We start from the raw sequence: 20,217 nt of genomic DNA, 5'->3' as shown, positions 1-20,217 counted from the left end.
TGTCTCTTTTCTCTTCTCAGTAAAATAGGCCATCTCATCAGTTACTTAATAAGGACTTTATAGTGATTTTTTTCTCCCCGCTCAGCACTTGTCTTATTCCTTCTTAATCTCATGGTGGCAAGGATCATAATTTCACTTCATTCTGCTTTGTTCGGGCTCTGGCTTGTCACACTTTATACATGAATGCGTGTGCGTACATGTGCATATCCGCCTGTGTTTGGCAATTTTCATGGCTCTGCCCCCTTTTACTTTAAAATCTGTTGTGTTAAAATGGGAGGCAGAGCAAGGCTTTCTCCCATCCCCCCCTTAGATTCCCTCTTTTTTTCTGCAGGCAAACTGCCCATCCAGATGGTAAAATTTCACCTGTAAGCAATCTGAAACGAGAGGTTAATTCTGATACTTTCTGGAGCTTTCAAATTTTCTTCTCACACAGTCCTTCTATGTGTAGAGTAACTGCTGATTCCCCCCACCCCCTTCTCCGCCCCCAGTTAAAACAGCATGCTGTGATTGGCTCTTCCTCCCCAACCCCAAATCTGTATTTGGGGCACTCTGAAAACCTGTGGCCTCGGGCACTTAGCTATTACTGTCCAGAGCACGCCTGATGCAATCTTTGACCACTTCTGAGATGTGTAAACAGAGAAGTGATGGCAGAGCGAGTGTGGACCAGCAGCTTCCTAGCAGACCCTTCTCATTTCACAAGAGGACCCTTCTGCTGTGTCCAGCACTTCACTGTTGGCTTTCTCCGCCCACCAAATTCACAAGTGTGTCCCACCTCTGACCTTCCTAAGTCCCACCCAGTCTGTGTTTAGCAACTAGACCCCTGGATTTGCTTTTGTTCTCAGTGTGGTTAGCTGCGGGAGCTAGAGAGAGGCCAAGTCTGTTTTGTTGTTGTTTTGTTTTTGTTTTTTCACCTGTTATCAAGAAATTTTCCCCTGGTTTCCAAACAAGTTCTGAGGACAGGTTTTCTTTCTCTTTCTTTTTCTTTTTTTCTCTTTCTTTCTTTCTTTCTTTCTTTCTTTCTTTCTTTCTTTCTGGTGATTGGAAGGCGGGGAATTGTACTTACATGAGATTGTTGCCTCCTGTAATAATTATGAATTATAACAGTGCTGAAATTGTCACGCTCTTCTCGGTGTGCCACGTCTTGGTTTTGTTTTGTTTCATTTTTTTTTTTTTCCTTGAAAACTTTGTTTTCTAGAACAGTTATTTACAGAGTGAAAAGTAGCCCGAGAGGCTGCTGCTTGCTCTTATGTGGTGCTCCCCTGGGAGAGAGCATTGTTCCAAGGGCTCCCCTTCTGGACCACCTGTTCAGACTTGAGACCTCAGGCATGGCCACTTCTCATTTCCCCCTTGCTCAGGTTATTTTCTTTGCGTGTTTTCTTCTGCAAGTGATTGGATTTCCGCTGTCCAGAAGCAGGCCACATTTACTGGAGTTACTGAACTCTGAAATAGGAAACCTGTGGGTGGGTGATCAGAGTTACCTAGCTTGGAAGCCATGGCCTCAGTCAGAGAACATTAGGGGAGCCCCAGAACAGAGGATGTTAAAGCAATCGTTCACCCAGACACTGGAAGATTTTGTTTCAGGTATTGCCACCACAGCAACATTTGCTTGTGGGTGGAGATACCAGGGTGGCTGCCAGTATCCTCATCCAGATGCCTCCTCTGTTTCCCTTGCAACGTTTCCCATTGCTCGGGGTCTGTGCAGTAATTTCAGGGAGGTAGAAATAGTTGGGAGGACATTTGTGTATCAAAGCAGCCTAAATATTTGCAAAAAAAAAAATTGTTTGCTTGAGGAAAAAAGAAATCTACTCAGCATTAGGAAGCAATTGCTTAAACACCTTTAAATCATTTGTGATTTCTTGAAGTCTGTTATTCATGAGCACGTTATAACCTGAATTTAGAGGGTCAAAGTGGAATCCAAAATTTTACAAATCTTATATGATAGTAAATGTTATGCTTTATAATGTAGGTGTGAAGTCCATGCGCACATATGAAAGAAGACAGAATTAAAACACAGTTGGTTATTAACTAATGTATCAAAGAAAAGATAAAGGCCACCTGAGATGGTATGATGTTGGCCCATGCCTTCCTGTTCTTTCCCTCCATTTTCTCTTTCCTCGTGATGAATTCCAACCATATTGCTATGCTACGATATTCTTCCTGTGAGCATTCATAAGCCTTAAAAAAAAATGGTGGTGGTTTGATTGTTAGATTAAGATCTGAATTGAATGCGGGCATTTTAATGAGCAAAGTTTTAGCTGCTTCCCACGACGGTTTTGGGAGCTGCAGAGAGCATCTTCGTTGAGGCAGTTTTCTGAGTCTGTAAACAGTGGAGTGCCTGAACGCTGACAGTCAGTGTACCGAGAAGCCCCTTGGATCAGGTGTTGTTTTACCATCTGGACATTTTAATTAGTAATAAAAACGTAGGTCTAGATACACAGGAAAAGGGTCTGCAGTACACAACGGCCCAGTGCCCTGTACTGACGCTGAGTCGCGCACAGCGACATCTTACAAGTGTGAAGCAGTGACACTGTATGCAATTGTATCCATTCCTCTTAGCTTAGGATTCAGGCTTCATTTTCCCACTGGACAGTAATGTGCCCAAAATGACTCTTTTTATTAAATAGTAAACAATAGTATATAATATAAATATGCTTTCATTCTTAAGTAAAATGTATGCTTCCTTAATGGTGAAACTTTCCCTAGTAATATATGGTATGACCTGGTAAAATACAGTGTAGGCATGAGAAAAAAACTTGGGCTAGGGAAGGTGTGTGTGTATGTGTGTGTGTTGGTTTTTCTATTTCATTGCTCTATATAGTGATGCAAATCAATTAACCACCTAAAAATTTCTTTATGCTGCACACAGAGAATGAAAATACTTGCTGTAACAGTTCTGATACATATCTATTAATATTATAATGAAGGTCATAGGGCATATTTATGAAAGTGATCAATGTTATATAGAGTTGTAACAATTGATGGTTGTTATAAAATACAGATTACCAACTCATTACCCACTTACTCGCTTCCATAATTCAATAAATTGTCTTTGTGTTAATAAGAGAAATGCAAATACCTGATTGCATTGAGTTACTGTCAGACCACCAAAAAAGTGACCACAGTTTTCAACAGAAAGCATGGCTCTATTTTCCTAAAGTATATATGCTCTTAGAAGCAATGTGATTCTTAATTAAGGCTGAAGCGGGTACATTTGGTGAAATAGTGACCCTCTGGAGAGATGGAGAGTGAACATAGTTTAGGGAAATGAGTCTTAACATCTTCCCCCAGAAACATGTGTGTGAGCTTCTCTGAAGCATTGCAAATTTCATGTTTGCAAACCACCGAGAATACCTTAAACAGTAATCATTGCTGTTGAGAACCAACCCACTATTACACACGCATGCACATACGCGTGCATGCACTATTACATACACGCGCGCGCACACACACACACACACACACACCTGCATGTGCACATGTGTCCGTACATACACACACACACACGAGTGTATGCACATGCTCACATACATCATGCATTTTGCTTAAAGGATGTGTCACTTCAAGCAATTGAGGGCGCAGATAAAGTTACCACAGGGTCGACTGAGTTTGGGAACTTTCATAAAAAGCTTTACCAGGTTTTGTTATGGAGCCATTTCTTCCTTGAGAATTCCTTGGAAAAAAACAAGACTGTCTGTTTTCTTCCTATGGTAGACTGGGGAAGCAGCATGCCATGGGACAGTAGCTGTTTAATCCATGATATTATACCTTCTTCAGCCTTAACCCAATGCCACCCTCGATGACAGCATTGACACAATTTAGATGACGTTGTCCCTAACAACGAGCACACTCTTCATAGAGGCCGCATAGCATTTGTGGTGAGTGGCTTAGATTGCTTTCAGACTTGTCCATGGGCCCTAGTGTGGGGGGCAGTTGTGCTGTGTGGTGACCTTTCAGCAGAGGCCATCTCCATGCAATTCATTTGGTGGATGTTTAAGAAAGCCCCAGAAGACATGAGAACATGCCTGTTCTGACTGAGGAGCTTGTAAGATTATTTTATATAGGGAGACTTAAGCATGGGAATTGGTTGCATTTTGTGCTGTACCAGACGAATTTACATGCTCCAACCTCATGACCGGTTTCATTTAAACAGTCTAGCGAACAGCTAGCACCTACTTGTTATTTGTCTTGAAACTGAAATGGTTGAGACCACAGCCTGTAAGGTTTTCTGAAACCCACCTGCCTTAACTTTTTCGTTCCGATCCACAGACTGCGCTGGTTGTCTTTTCAAAGAAACTACCCCCCACCCCTTTTTTTCCAAAGGAACTCAAATGAAAATTTTGGGGGCAACATTTACAGTTTGGGGGAAAAAAAAGTAATTCAAACTAAAGTGTGTAGCCAAACTCCTTAATTGTGATGCATTTGCCCAGCTCCTCTCCTCCATCGCCGGGCCTGCTCTGGTGCCATATGGCCGACCATGGAACATTTAACTTGTCAGATATAATAGATTGTCCTGGAAGCAGATTTTTGCTTTGAGCACTCGGCTCCTTTCTTGCATCTCACTCTCAGCTCCAGGCTTCAGGATGAACGATTGCGGTGGAGACGCAAAGAAGAGACACGCAGTTGATCCCCCCGAAGAGAGTGACCTGTGTGGCATAGAATTTTACCCATGTAAAGAGGCATTATCCCCGTCACTGGCCTTGGCGGGCTGCATGTCAGAATCATTTAAATCTGCCTGGACTTAACAGATTGTGCAAACAGTTCGGAATTGAGTGCTTAGGAATAACAAAACCTCGTCATTTTAACTTATGCAGAAATGGAGGAACCACACCAGCTAAAGGGCGCATATCATTTGCCACGACCTGTGTGTCACTGGAGCCACCTGGTTTGTACATCCAGTGGACTCAGTTTATCTCTCAAGTCTGCAGATATTTGAATTTTTTTTTTTTTTTTAAAGAATCACCTGACGGCTATGTCTCAGGGCTACACTGTTTTTGTTTGAGTAGTAGGGGTTAGGTTGAAATGGCCACTGAGGTGGCCAGCCAGCCAGCCAGCCAGCAGTGAATTATCCAACCTTGCTTCCAGTTTGAGACTTATGTGGCAACTGTCCCTTTATTGTAACCTATTTGAAATCAGAAGCTACTCTTCCTTCTTCCTTCGGGTTATTTAATCTTTTTATCTGCAAAGAAAAGGTGTAGGATTCGATATTTGTTTTTATTTGGTACTTTCATTTTTTTTTCCTTCCATTTTGAAATTGTTCTATTGTTTCAGAAAGTGCTGGGAGAGATGGATTGGTACTTTTTACTTTTTTTTTTTTTTTTGTGGAAGACTCTCTTAAATGAACAATGCCTGTCAATTGATACATATACATACATATAGCTGAGAGCACCTTTTCTGGGATAACTTTTTGTAACCCCAAGTAAAACATAGAAGGTTAAAGCAGACAGTTTGGCACTAACTGATGGAACACCAAACAGTGACAACAATAAGGGATGTCTGCATGTGAATTTAGGCATGAAACACTATATGTCCTGGTGGCTGTAAACCCACAAAGATGAATGGATTTATATGAAGCATATGAATAGATACACACGAAGAGAGATGCTGTTTCAAAGAGTAACTTAATATAATTCACACACACACACACACACACACACACACAAATGTTGCATGCTAGAAATTTAGCATTTACTTTACTTCTAAAAATACATGTATTGCAGAGATTTCCTGATATAGGCCATACAGGCCTATTAAAACCACAGTAGCCTTGGAAGGAAACATAAGCTTGCTTGTATGCAAAGAAATTTACCTCTCTCTTTTTTTACAGAACAGCTCTGGTTGAGCAGCCAAGAAACCCTTGTTAAAGACGCTGTTAAATAATAATGTACTTGTGTTTCTTAGTAATCCTAAATTGAGATTAGTTTTGTGACTAGCTTGCTCACCCCTCTTTCAAATTTGGTCAGGTTTTAATGCTTTAAATAGATTTGGGGAGTGCCTGCCTAGCCTGCCTGAGGCTTCTGTGTCGGGGCATGTGCGCCCTCTGCTGGTCACTCTTGTTGGAACTGACTTGGAGCGTAGGATTCTTAATATCTTTTACTCTTAAGGTATTGGGGCAGGGGGAGTTGTTGGGTTTACTTTTGATTTCATCTTTAGACGTTAACCAAGTGTTTTCTGAACCATGAAGTCATTCAAGATTGAGTACGGTCAGTGATTTGTTCATTGGTATTGAAATGTGAGTTCCGATTTGGATGTAGTCTTGCCATCTTGAAAGGACCTACTGACAGCTCAAAGGTCATATAAGGTATGCACTGCTCTTAGCCATACTTTCCTTGCTGTTTGTGGCCTGCTTCTATTTGCGATGAATTATAGTTTGTCTGAGTTGGGAATAGAATTTCATGGGGGGACAAACCCTGGGAATCAGAAGAGGGTTCCCTGCTGGGATGTGTAGTTTTCCCTTGCTTCTAGGAAAATGAGCTCCTGTTTGCATCCTGATGCTTTATGAAGGCATTTGGAGTTTCCTGAGAAATCTGAATGAGCCATGCTCACCTGCAGCCAGTGAGAACTGTAGTCTGTGGAGTCACTCTTATTTTGCCTGCCTTTTTCTATTGTTTTAAGGCGTGTGGGATGTTAAAAGACAGATCGTTCTTAATCTCAGGCCACAGTATGAAACTGTCCAAGGGTAGCTAGGAAGACACTACCTGTCTGCACTACATGGTAGACAACCCTTTGGAGAGAGTATCCTTCCTGGCAGCAAGAACAGGACTCTGGATAAAGAACGGACTCTTAAGAAAGCAGTGGAGTCTGTTGGCCTGCTCCGTTACGTTTTCTATAATAATTATATTTGTGTAAATGATTACTATATATCTCTCAGATTATGTAATTGGTTCAGCCCCTTAATTGTGGTAGACAAAACTTCAGAGTGTTGAATTTTAGGGCTGGGGATTGCATTGCACATTTCTCTTTATTTGTAAGCAAATCCCACCCCCAGCTCCCAGAGCAGCCCTTCTTACACAGAACCATTTAAGGATTTAGACCATGAAGACAACATAGCCTGTAAAGGGTTTTTTCTTTTATTCTTTTTGATTTTTTTTTTTTTTTTGTGCCCTGTCATCCCATTGTGTTTCGGTTCCAGGGACTTTAACATTAGTTTTCAATACATCATATGTCATTTTAAAAACGTAATTTTGATGTATGTGGCATTGCCAAATAACCGCATCCTACTGTGTAGATACACACGTCCTCATTACAACTCCAACTCTCTTCATGGACTGGCAAGTGTCCTCTCTGTTGTCACCACGGTCTTCAGTGAGGTTTTGCTAGGTTTTGTTGCTTTGGGCCTTATTCTTCTGACACATCTCCATGAAGCGTAGTGCCACCATTACTCCCTTGAGGGTAACACCCCTCATGGACCCTCCGGCTTCTGGCACATGGCATGCACAGGGGCTCTAAAAAATATTTCCCCATGGCATGGTTCAGATTTATTCCAAACACACTCAGATGATAATTTTTTTCAGGTTCTAGCCCTGAAGATTGCTGTCCATAAACACTGACACATTTTGTTTGCAGAGTGCTTTGGATAAGATGAAGTCATGGTTCTGGCGCCTCCCCGACTGTCTGCATCATTTCCCTGATCTCCCATTCCTCTCCTTTCTCTTCCATCCTTTTCTCTTTCCCTCTTTCTTGACCAAATCCTTCTATAAATAGGACACTTCCCTTAAGCATCACATAGAAGATTTGTGTTGTTGGATCTTGGGCCTCAAGTTCACTTAACTGTAGCTAGTGTCATGTGGTAACTGGCCCTGTCTCTCCAAGAGAGAGTGTGGTTATTTTCTCTATGCTCTTGGTCACAGGGTATCACTCTTCATTAATTCTAATGGCTGGCCATCTTCCCACTCTTTGTCTGTGCTATTGATAATCTGGAAGACATTTTGAATTCAGATTATTTTTTTTCTCAATTCCTCAACAAAATATAAATTAATTGTGTTCCAATAGTAAAACTAGAGAGAGGATCATTTTCGACATTACAAATAAACAGACAACTGGAGTTAAAAATGTTCACGTGTAGCCGTGTGTATGTATGTACCGTAGCTATGTACATTGAACACATTTTCATTAACCAAGTTGGGAACGGACACTTGAAGGAGATGCAGGATAGAGATGTAAAGTGTAAAATGTAGAGATGTGGGCACATGTATGTCACACACATGGTATCATGTGTGCACTCTTCAGATTCTGGTCACATATAAATATTTACCATGCTTTAAAATTGCCCAACATCTATTTCTCTTATTTTTGGGGGGCCTTGAGGAACATATTAAATAGGAGATTTATTTAGGAGACATAATCACATCTGCCTTTCTCTCTTTTGAGAAACATTATCATAGTCTGGTCTATTCTTGCTCAAACTTGCTATCCTCCTGCCTCAGTCTCCTAAGTACTAGACTTACTGGCATGTGCTGCCACGACAGCAATCACATATCAGTATTAGTTATAAACTCAACTTGAAGTTGAGGCTAGAAGTATGTCTGCAGTGCTAGTATGCATCTTTTTCTGCATAGACAACTAAACCCGTACGTAGGTATGTCTGTTATTTAGCGTTTGCTTTATACTAAAGTTTCTTTAATCCATCTTCCTTTAGTTCATTCAGAGTTTTGGCATTTTCATTTTGATGTTCACTGTTGCTATTATTGTTAGACCTTATTGTTTATTGAACACAAAATAAGTTATCTGGCAAAGTGAACTGCTACTACCAATTACCTTAAACGTTGCTGATAAAATTCTAAATAAGTAAATAAATAAATTCAAGGCAACAACAGTCCAATTTATATGATTCTTTTTAAACATCTCAGCATAAATGTGACACATCTTCTCAGAGGAGGGAAAAGGAAATGAATGCCCATGTTTAGAGACTGCAGGTAGAGGGCCCTGAGTGTGTAGGGCCTTTAAAGTCACACAGGCTTTGGTCAGTTTCTGGAGCTCCATCTATGTCTAAACATGAAACCACTCTATGGTCAAAATGGAGAAGGGGTGTCTTTGGGGCATTGGGTCAGGGTCTGATCACAAGCAACAACCTTTACAAAAATCCAGGGTGCCTGTGGTTATGGACACTATTATTTATTGGATGAGCCATCTTGATCGTGTAAAACAATTTCTTCACAAGCAATGCCCCTTGGGAATGAGCCGAGTGAACTTAAAGTTTCCACTTGCTGTCAGAATTAGCTTGAGATGTAGTTGCCTGAGAGATCATGGACGCCAGCTTTCCTGTCCTGTGAAGTGTGCTTCAAACATGGTACATATGGTGGCGTCTCCATTTCATTTTCTTGCAGGCTGCTAGGTTTGTCGGTGTCTGTCCACTATAACCTGCGGAGCTCTGCTGCGGAGCTCTGCGTACCTGTTAGATTGGTGGCTAATGGGATTTGTATTAAAACCAAAATAAAATGCAAGGCTGAGAAGGTGGTTCAGTGACTCAAAGGCCACACTAACGCGATCACATGAGTTCGGATCCTCTCAGCCCCTGATAGTCTGGGTGCCAGTGTGTATGTGTGTGTGTGTGTGTGTGTGTGTGTGTATGAATGTTTTGTGTACATGTCTGTCTATTCACTGCATGCATGTTGGCTCCCTCAGAGGCCAGATGAGAGTGTTAGATCCCCTGAAACGACAGTAACAGATGGTTATGAGCCAGTGTGTGGGTGCTAGGAGTTGAACTTGGATCCTCTGCAGGAACATCTGATAATTTTAACCATTAGGCCATCTTTCTAATACTTTCTTCCATTGTTATACATAAATGATTTCCTATAAAATAAAAGGTAAAAAACCCCACAAGCATATGTGTGTGTGTGTGTGTGTGTGTGTGTGTGTGTGTGTGTATATATATATATATATATATATATATATATATATATGCAAGAACTTACAAATCCCAAATTGTTGTAGTTTTATCCATTCCTAAGAGACTCTGTGATAAAATTATAAACTAGGTCAGGAGCGACATGAAGATGCTATGCACATAAAGCCAGTGGTTAGTTACTCATTAGAAGTAAGTTAAAGGCTTCTGGGGTTGCCCTTCATCCTCAGGGTCTCTAGGGGACCCTTGTACAAATTGCTGATTCAGAAAATCATTACTTGGTGGTTCAAGTGGTACTTTAGTGGCCTTAAGGAGTTATTTGACACACCTCCCCAAACAGCTAAGTTATCCCAGTCATTATGCTGATTAATTGCACACTCTGTGGAATTAGCGTTATTTTCAATGAAAGATTTTCCTGCATTTGGAAAATAACACATAGAAGTCGCACGCTTTTGCTTGCTTAAGCCCCGATGGAAGGCAGTGGATGGGAGAATCGGCTGGCCTGTTGCTATCTGGGGCCTGTGACGTAACCCAAGGTACCATTTCTCTTCTTCAGTGAGAAGGTACTTACTTTTTGATGTATCAGAGGATGTTCACTTGAAATGTGTTTCCATTTGTTTTTTCTTCCCCTAACCAGGGACCTGAGAACCCTTGGAGTTTTCTAAACTGAGTGAAATTATTTGGGATCGTGACTGTGGCAGTGTGGAGACAATGTCACCTAGAATAGTCCTAAGGGAGGTGGCATGCTGTAGACAAGGCTTCAGTGCAGGGCTGGAGGCTTCTGCTCTGGCCCCACCTCTCATACCTGCATGGCTGCAGCATCACCCTTTCTTCACTTCCCCGACTGCATCTATATAGAAAAGAGGGCCTGGAGTCTATTTAGTGGATTCCTGGAGTGCGTTCTGTTACATGACGTAGGCTAAACCAGTTTCCATAGTGTTTTAGTACATCTCTTTTCCACTCTTGTGTTCTTTAAGGAGAATGGACTGTCGATCCTGAACCAGAGGCTGTTCCCAAAGTAGAGAGTTGGTTTAGAGCGTCAGACATTTTGTATTTGTTGGGTTTCATTGCACATGGCTCTGAAGGCAGAACTTTACCTGGAATAGAAGAGTTGATGAGAGGTTGCCCAGACTTACTCTTTCTGAAAGGATCAGACAGACCATTGCTGAGTGCCTTTGTGCCGTAAGGAACCTCAGTTGTGGGAAATGGCTAGCTCACAAATCCCATCAACTGGTTACGTTCCTCCTGTGTTTGTTTCTGAGGGATGGAAAGATTTCCTTGGTACCCAGTGACTGGTCTAGATTCTGGAAGTGGGTTATGGTTGTTTCAGTGTGGAATTTTAAATGTCTGTGAGAGGTAGTAGTGCTGTGCTAGTGTATAGACACACGCATTCTCCTATATTCTGCAGGAGAAACGAGCCCTCATTTCTGAGATTTTAGACATCCAATTGATAATGTCACCTTCTGTTTTTATAAAACTCATGCTCTCACCTGGGTATGAGGTCAGGGATAATTAGAGTTGACCAGCCAGTTAAGACAGTGGGGGTTGGGGGGGAAGTTTACTGATTTCCATGAGACATAGAAGCCTACTGAGTTATCACCAAATGAACAGTTCAGATAACCTTATACTAATTTCAACAAGATTAAAACATTTTAAAAATATGCCTGTGTGACCTGCTTGATAGACTTGCATTGCTACAGACTTGCATTCACTGCAAGTGGTCCTGGTATATTTTTCATCACTGTAATTCTTAAAATTTGTCAGGTCTCATATTAATACACAAGACAAAGATGGAAACAGGAGTGTATGTTCCAATCAGTTTACTAAACGCCATACTAAATGACCTATATGTCTCCACTGTAAGAGTTCTAAGAGCCCTTAAGATATAAGTTGAATTTGTAGGAGGAAAATCACAGATAGCTTGAGACATTTTCTGTATCCTTTCAATGAGGTTCCCATTTGACTTCTGGGGCCCATTGTGGGATTGCTTTCCCATAGAAGACATTTGAGTGATGCTGAGATGCCCTATGTTATAATTATGTCTTTACTCTCATTCTTCCCTGCGTATTTAATATACAGTTATACTCTCCACATCGAGAATGTGGATAAACGCTGTTTTCTGCCATGTTTTTGTTAATTACTTGCTTAGAGTTAACATGGAGACGGTGGCAGTTAATTGTGAGACGTCACAAGGTCTGTGTGTATTGTTTGTGCAGCCATAAAGTATCTGGAGACCTTTTAGGAAGAAAACACCATGTAAATGTAAATTATCACCGCCTATAAGACACTTTCATTAATTTCATATCAAATTCATGAGTGTTTTGAGCTCTGGGATTTTGGAGACTTCAGTGTTGGCCTCTGGTTTATTTGTACTTTCTTGTCCTAGACTTTAAATACCGTCAGCAAGGCAGGTACAGATGCCAGGATTTAAATCCTGGCGCTATAGACCTGTATAGCCTTGGTCACTTTTCTGTGCCTCAGTTTCCTCATCTGTTAAATGGTGTTCATGTTGTCCACCTCACTAGCTGCTGTGAAGTTTAGTCAGAGTACAAAGTACACAGAACCCTCTGGGTAGGGTGAGCCCTGAGCTCTTCTGACTTAGGTCGGGCACGAATAGACAGACATACAGATGAGAGGAGTCTACATAATCACCAGTGTGTATTTTCATTACCCACGAAACTTCTAGCTACTGCTTAATGGAGTACCCTTTTCATTGTATTAGAAAAGAAGAAGCTGAAATTAATAGGTTAACCACAGATTGATTGGAGTTGCGACAGGGACAGAAACTGATTCTGAGTCAAACATGTTTACCATGAGTTCCCTAGACTGATGCTGCAGAACAAAGGGCCCATTCTTCAGTTCTCAGAATGAGGATTAGCAGGGAAGTAGCTGGCTGGTATCATCCTATGGGGGCCAGATAATTTTTCATCAAGGCTTTGAACAGGGGGCGGATTTCCTCCTTACAGGTGCTCCGGTTTCAGTGGTGGGTTGTTGTTGTTGTTTTTTAATCTTCCACCTGGGTATAAGTGTTAGAGGAGCCCTTTACAAATCAAGGGCCACTCCCCCAATATGACACAGTTATGTTGCTGATGAACCACCCAAGGATGTGCTATGGCCCAGCTCACTTCTAGAAACCATACAGAAGAAGTTGCCCATATCTATCTTTGGAGATTTCCACGTGTCTTTAAACTCTCTTGTGAGCCCAGGAGCACTGATTCACCACAGGTGACTCCCCTTGTGAGTGGAACTGGTCCCTGAGCCCGTTTACTTTGTCATCCATTCTCCTTGTGAGATGATACCATGACATGTTGGAAGGAATGTCAGACACATCAAATGACAAATCATAGATTATCTAAAGACTGAATCTGGGTTCTTTAGATAGTTGCTAACTGTACTGCCTCCAAATTACAACAACAATAATAACAACATTTCTTACTGCTTTGGGGGGATATTATGTTAAAAGATTACCATCAGGGTCAGCAAAAATACTGGCCCTAAAAATTGCAAATGGCTGATATTTTCTGCTGAGAATTGGTTTTCAGGGACACCAGAAGGAAGGAAGTGAATCCTTTATTGATTGTCATGCGATGCCATTTTTTTTTTTTTAAGCAATCACATTTAAATACAGATTTCAGCCATAGGCTAGGCTTCATCTGGGCAATGCCCGTGTTGACTTCCTGGATGGCTTGCTCTCTGTAGACACCAACCTTTCCTAGACAAGAGCCTGCATGCTGATCTTCTTTGTCTTCAGGATTGATTGACGGGCGCTGTGTCTGCTCATTTACAGCATTCTTCGTATTTAATTGGGGGGAAAAAAAACATTGTGACACAGCGTTACATGTTACTTATGTGCATAGGGCACTGCTGGAGAAGAGGAGTTGTTTAGCGTGTGGACTTAGCTCTCAGTCACTCCCATTCAGCCATCTCAACATCCCTCCTCAGGTCAGACCATTTGTTTCTTGCACGTAAATTGTTACCAGCGGCGAAATTTAACATTTGGTCTTCTTAGGTTTAAAAAATGACTCGAATGCCTGATAAGATTTGTTTCTCATATCTATTTCGCAAGCCTATCCCCTCTCCCCCAGCCCCCCAATTTATAGGCATATAACAAATGTCACTAGCGGTTTCTTTTAGTTTTTAAAATATGGACAACGGTACTCCATGCAGTAAAAGACTTGAGCGATTAATACTACCCTTATGCCTCTTTTGAGTAGTTTTAGCCATGGGGCTTGGCACCGCCACCGCTGTCTTTGTGCCAAAAAATATCCGCAGCGGCTGTCGCATTCTAGTACTGGACAGGTCGTCTTGAAAACTCTGCAGTGAGCGTGGCAGGGTCTGCTCATCGCCACTATCTCCCTTCGATATTGGAGAAATGGAGTCCCAAGCTCCTTCAAAGCACTCGTTGTGGTCCCATGGCTGAGGGAGGTTGGTAAATAACAGAGAGAAGGGAATGGGCTTTCTGTACCAGCCAGTTGATGTAAGGGACAAAATCCATGGCCAGCATAGAGGAGACACAGATATTTAGGGCGCTTTGTGTTCCTGAGCATACATAGTTACTTAAGGGCCCCACTCCGATATCCTTTCAGTGAGTTTCAAAGTTCCATTGTCTCGAAACAAACATGCCATTGAATTTGAAACAGAAAATTCATATCAAGTCCATGCCTAATTTCTAATGGACAACTAACACAGAATGCATGATATTTTTTCCTCCTGCAAACTGAAGTGACATTTTAAAATGGCTGCTTTTTATCATTTGAAATATGATAGAACTAAAGAGATCTGATGTTTTTGAGGTCCTGGGGCTTTGTTCACAATCCCTGATTATTTTACTTCCAACCAGGGTTTTGGACTCTGAGGCCAGATTTATAGTTGAATTTGGGAACAAAAAACTGCAATAAAGTTAAAGGCTTACACTATTAGGATGAAATGTGTTCGCCCATGATCTCTGCGGTGATCTATTTGATAGTAAAAGGGGATGCTACGGATGAAACCTTCACAAGGAACATAATCCTTGGGAAAAAAAAAAAAATTAGTCCACCTCCCAGCCTCCCGCTGGCTGTGCTGCCTCTTTGGAACCTCGCAGACTTCGACAGAGTCCTGGACGGGTGCCCATTGATGTCATGGAAACACTCAAATTACGGGAGAATGATTCATGTCTGTGCTGGTCTCTTATCCTCCCCCACACAAACAGGAGTAGATTTTTAACCCTGACAACTTGTAATTTGCAGTGGGTTTATTTTTGTATCTGGATAAATATTTTTTAACAAGCAAAATTAAGATTAAGCAGTCTGTATCTGATATGATAGTAAAGAACACTGGGCCTATGCAGCCAAGAGTACTTTGGGGACTCTCTGCTGCACGGATTCATATTTTCCTTCGCCTGTCTCTGGGCTTCTTCTTTCCCTTCCAGCCCATTGCGCTCTCTCTCTCTCTCTCTCTCTCTCTCTCTCTCTCTCTCTCTCTCTCTTTTCTTGTCTTTTTTCTCCATATCCTATTTCTCTTTCACCCTCTGGTTTTTGCATTTGTCCTTTCTATTTGCATTATCCTAATAGAAGGAGCAGCCCTGGCTTATGTATACGCAGTAAGACAAATGTTGGTAGAAAAATTGTTCTTTCTAGTTGTGTGTATTAGAGAGTAGTTCTGGAAATAATACCAGGTAGTGTCATTCTTTTTGGGGGGGAAAAAACCCACCACCATCAACAGAACAACAAGGGGCCATTTTTATCTTATACCAATATTTTATATTATAGTTCATTATTTAGAAATTACTCAATCTGGATGTTAGCCTTTCATATTCCTACAAGGCCAAAATACTTTTTTTTTCCTTTAACTTTTCTGTCTGCCTACCTGTGTGTCTGCCCATGAGGTGATTAAATTGTGTGTGTCACGTCTAAGTAAATATGTCTTGGTATACTTGGAGATTTCTTGGTTACAAGAACTTAAGTGATGTTGCCTTCCTGGTAGTGACAATTACAGTGAGCTGTTAAAGGGTATGGGTAGCTTACATGGCACAGATGGTTAGGGATGTTTGTGTGAGCACATGCATGCTGGCACAGTCACGTTCAAGGAAGTTCCTCCAGTCCATCTCCCAGGACATGCTCTATGTGACCATGTCTCACTTCTGAATGTTGAGGCCGATGTGGGCATTGATTTTATACTTTGCACTGTACAACACTATGGCCGAAGTACAGTTTGGCTAAGTTTGAGTTTTGTCAAAAATCAGGAGAAAAGCTAATACGGGGGTGGGGCAGGTCCTTAAAGCTCAGAACTTGTTCTCTTAGAAAACCATCCTTCATCCAATGTGTTATTGTAGTGACATAGACACAGGGCTCACGTCACACCAGAGACACAGTTTCTGAAAGACAAATTCTCTGTGTGTTGTCAAGGTTTACCCTGATAACATTGACATTGGACCTAAAGAGAAAATGAGTACTGTTCCTGTCAGTGCTTGTGTAAAGAAGAGAAAATTTGGGGATCATAAACTTTAACAGGAGGTCCCTTCAGCATCCTCAAAGATGCTTTGAGATTTCCCTTTGGGATAAGAGAAGAGTGTACTGCCATCTATGAAGTACAATATACCTCAAAGCTGTAGTCTTGACTAGAGGTTGTCCTTCAGTCTGGGACAGAGTGAGGTTCCGAGCACTGGCCTGCTCTGCCAGCCTCTTGTCATTTGGTATGGTCAGTTTGCTAGGACAACCCTTCATTCATTACCAGCTGGACTCCACTACCCCTCTTGGAATGTGATTTTGATGAAAACATAAACAAAGTAGAAAATGCCGCCTTAGGTTCATCCACACACGTGGCTCAGTTGCAATGGAGATTCTCTACCTATCCTGACCAGTCTAGAGAAACATGTGGAGTTTGAAATCTGGACAAGATATTCAAAAGCATGATCCTAGGGCACATTCGGTCTCCTGGTAGTCTGAACCCAATTCCAAATAGGTAATTTTCCCCAAATCCATTTCCTCAAGTGCTCCCTCCATCACTGTGCTGCCCGTGATGGGGATCACTCCTGGGGTGTGCTGCCCGTGATGGGGATCACTCCTGGGGAAAGGGAGTTTTTAAAAGGGAGGAAAGAGGGGTGGGGGGAAGGGGGCTTAGAATTTTGAACAGTTTCTTTGCTAGATTCACCATCTGGAGAACCCATGATTGATTAGCTTTGGCCTCCCTGTTAAGTGTCAATATAATCAATGAGAAGTACCAGGCTAGGGTCATTACATAGATCATTTGCCTGCTGTGTAAATAAAGATGAAATGGTTCAAATTTTGCGAGAGAGAAAGAACGTGAAGAATAAGGAGTGACAATTTGTTTGTTAGAGAAAGTGGAGGCCCCTGGAATGACAGTTTTTGGAAGTGTGGAGCAGTTTGGCTAAGAATAGGAATGAAGGATATTTTTTTCCAGTTTCTTGTCGCCAGAGCGAGGAAGCGCCATTCCCTGTCTTGCTTGCATACATTGCCAGTTGTGCCTCCTCTCAGTATGTAAACATCTGAGATGGGGAATGGGTCTCGTTACCTGCAGGGGAGGTTTGCTTTAAAGGAAAAGCACGTTCATCCCGTTTTGTTGTTTCTCTTGGCAGGTAAAACAGAAAGGGGCTCATACTCATCTTATGGGAGAGAAAACGTACAGGGTTGCCACCAGGTAAGTACCACTGTGGGTTGGGGACAAGATGAGAGGATTAACCAGGGAAATGATGCCTACCTTGATTTCAGTTGTGACACTAAAGGCCAGGGAGGGTTGAGAGCCTCCTGATGGCTGTCTTTAAGAAATGAAGCAAACCGGAGCTTGGAACGAATAAACATCTTATTTTCAGGGCTCGGTGGGGTCAAAGCTCGTTTTTATTCTTTTAGCCATCATCTGGTAACCCCCGGTGCTGTTTGCAAACCAGCCACGTCAGTGAACGAGGGTCTATCAAAAGAGTTTATCTGCAGTTAAGAACTTAACAATTTTCTCACCAAAGAAAGGCTCAGGGCAGCCGCGTGTCAGATGCTGGGTTTGGGTGGCATTGCTCTAAATTATAGTTTTCTTCAGGGTTATATGGTGTTGTGTGAAAAGAAGGTGGGACCGAGGGATAAAAAAATGTCTGTGAAAATATGATTTGTTGTCCCTTTTTGTTTCTGGATTGTTTTTGGCTGGAAGTCAAGGCCAGCAGGCTAACAGCAAAGCCGTGGTCGCAAGGGAAGCATGCATGAGTTAGGGAAAGAAGAGCACTTTAATTAAATAATAAAATGCCAGTGTAACACAAAGGGATAGCGTGCGTGTGTGTGTGTGTGTGTGTGTGTGTGTGTGTACACATGCATACTTGTGTGTGTGTGTGTGTGTGTGTCTGTGCCCTCTGCACTTGTGTACTTATAACTAGAGAACACATTTCGGAAAATGCTATTTATAGGGAAAAATAAAAGCTCTGAAGTTTATAAATGTTTTTCTTTGAATTTTAGTCTTGTTACCAATCATAATCAAAATACGTATTTTAATGTGTACCTTAAAGGAACAGACTTTATTTTCCGAATTTCTGAGATTTAATAATGCTCTTTAATATTCAAAGTCTTGTACTGTTTTATTCCTCACCCAGGACAGGCAGACGTTTGTCTTTTGAGTCTTCTTGCTTCCCTAGTTTTTTGAATGATGTGGGGAGGGAAAAATTCATTTGGGATTAAAAAAAAAAAAAGCAACCTGTTTATTATCCCAACAAACCATGTAAGCTCACATGTGCTTCAGGAACGTAACTGGGCCCTGAAGGAAGTACCCCTTCCAGGATTATTCATTTCTCATGGAGGTAGAATTCTGGAGGATTGGTTCTGGACGGTTTTCTTTCCCCCTCCCCGCTGTATATATTTGCATTTTAAAAGTTGACTCCTCTGGCCCAGTTGCCAATTCAGTCATACTCCAGCATCTAAAAGATCTGCTGCAATGAGCTGCACAGCTCTTGGTTGAGAACTCTTGCAGGAGGCCAGCCCATGGCAGTTTGTGTGGAAAGAATTCTGCAGGAAAGAAATTTACAGCCATTCCAGTGCAACGGAAACATCTTTGGAATGTGAGTGAACATGTTCGGGACAGATAGCCTGGGCAACCAGCCTTACAGAGCTGGGTCTCTGGTGTAAAGCTCTCAATTCCTGCAGAAAAGCCGGTTCCTGTGGGTCTGGTTTCTGAGGGTCAAGGCAGAGGTCGCCAGAGTTTTGGGGAGAAGAAAGTTAACAACATCCTTCCTCTCTGCAGATGGTCATGGCACAGGTCTCTATTTTTCGCTGGGCCCCTTTTGCTGGTCATTGAGAGAATAGGCTTCCTAGACCCTGTATCCTTTCTTACTAATAGGAATTGGCATGATTCCTCACAGACACAGAGATTTCCTCTGCTGAGTAAGCCTGAGGCCCCTGAACTTGGAAAAACATCATCCAGACCGTGGGAGTCAGTGTGTGTACAGAGCGTGGTCCCTTCTCCCTCCGTTGTTTTTTGTTTGTTTGTTTGGTTTTTTTTTTTTTTTTTTAATACTTCCCTCGGTGAAACCGAACTTTTTTGTTTATCCAAACACAAGGTGAGAGTGGAGTCGGACATGGGAGGGTTTGAGGTGGCTGCCTGGAGTGCGTGGGGGCTGAAATTTCGGGACCTTGACTAGTTGCTGTTCAGGCAAATGCTTTTCCTATATCAGGGCTGTTGCTTTTCTTGAGAGACCTTCAGAAATCCTGCTGGGGAGTGTGGCACAGCCTTCCTTCTTAGCTCTGCTTCAGGCATGTGAGTCTTGGGAGAAATGGCTATCTGTGTGCTCAGCTAGGTCTTAGCTGTGCCCACCTATAAACACTGTGATGCTCAAGGGTATCTCAAGGGAAATGTTGAGAATTCCCTGTGTGTGGAGATGGGGCTTGAAGATGTGTACATAGTCTGGATTTCAGCTTTCTGTGGAATTCGAGAAAAGAGCAGAGCGGAGTTTGTCTCTCAGGGAGTCGGTTTCTCTGGAGCTGCATTGTTCTTTGAACCCTTGTCTACTACTTGAGCTAAACAAACCCCAAAGAAAGCCCGAATCCCTGTGTCTGGGCTTGGAGTCTAAATAGCAGATCACAGCTGAAATGATTCCCTACTGTGTAACAAGGTGAGTGACTCTCTTGGGAAGGGGAGCTTTTGTTTCCTCCGTTGGCCAGCTAGTGAGATGCTGGACAGAAAACCTTTAGATGGGGTAGCCCCAGGAGCTGCAAAGCTGCTTTTTCATATGGTAACAATGTAGCCTGTGAACCTAAAGGGATGTGCAGTGTTCTGTGGGAGTTTGCCTGTTCTAGTCCCATGGCTTTTTGCTCTTCCTACACAAACAGTGGGGTAAGCAACAGGTAGTGAGTGAACCACTGTCCTGGAGACATACAGGGTTACAAAAGCACATCACTCTAGTGCAT

General features: G+C 42.2%; 1 protein-coding gene across 12 annotated transcripts in view; it reads left to right on the top strand.

The window, feature by feature from the left end:
- The window catches only part of Tcf4 (transcription factor 4), a 347,192-nt gene that overhangs the window by 158,018 nt on the left and 168,957 nt on the right, over positions 1–20,217 (top strand). For 8 of the 12 annotated variants that reach the window (XM_034518307.2, XM_034518300.2, XM_076912501.1 and 5 more), the window contains one exon: positions 17,418–17,479. In XM_034518307.2, the coding sequence (XP_034374198.1) occupies positions 17,418–17,479 (62 nt within the window). Of the gene's footprint in view, positions 1–17,206; positions 17,316–17,417; positions 17,480–20,217 lie in introns of those variants that run through there. The other 4 variants (XM_076912509.1, XM_076912506.1, XM_076912508.1 and 1 more) reach the window with 1 other exon arrangement.

The sequence above is a fragment of the Arvicanthis niloticus genome, chromosome 14 (genome assembly GCF_011762505.2).
Source record: "Arvicanthis niloticus isolate mArvNil1 chromosome 14, mArvNil1.pat.X, whole genome shotgun sequence".
Lineage (NCBI taxonomy): Eukaryota > Metazoa > Chordata > Mammalia > Rodentia > Muridae > Arvicanthis > Arvicanthis niloticus.
Note: the sequence above shows the minus strand (reverse complement) of the source record. Positions and strands in the feature narration are given on the sequence as shown.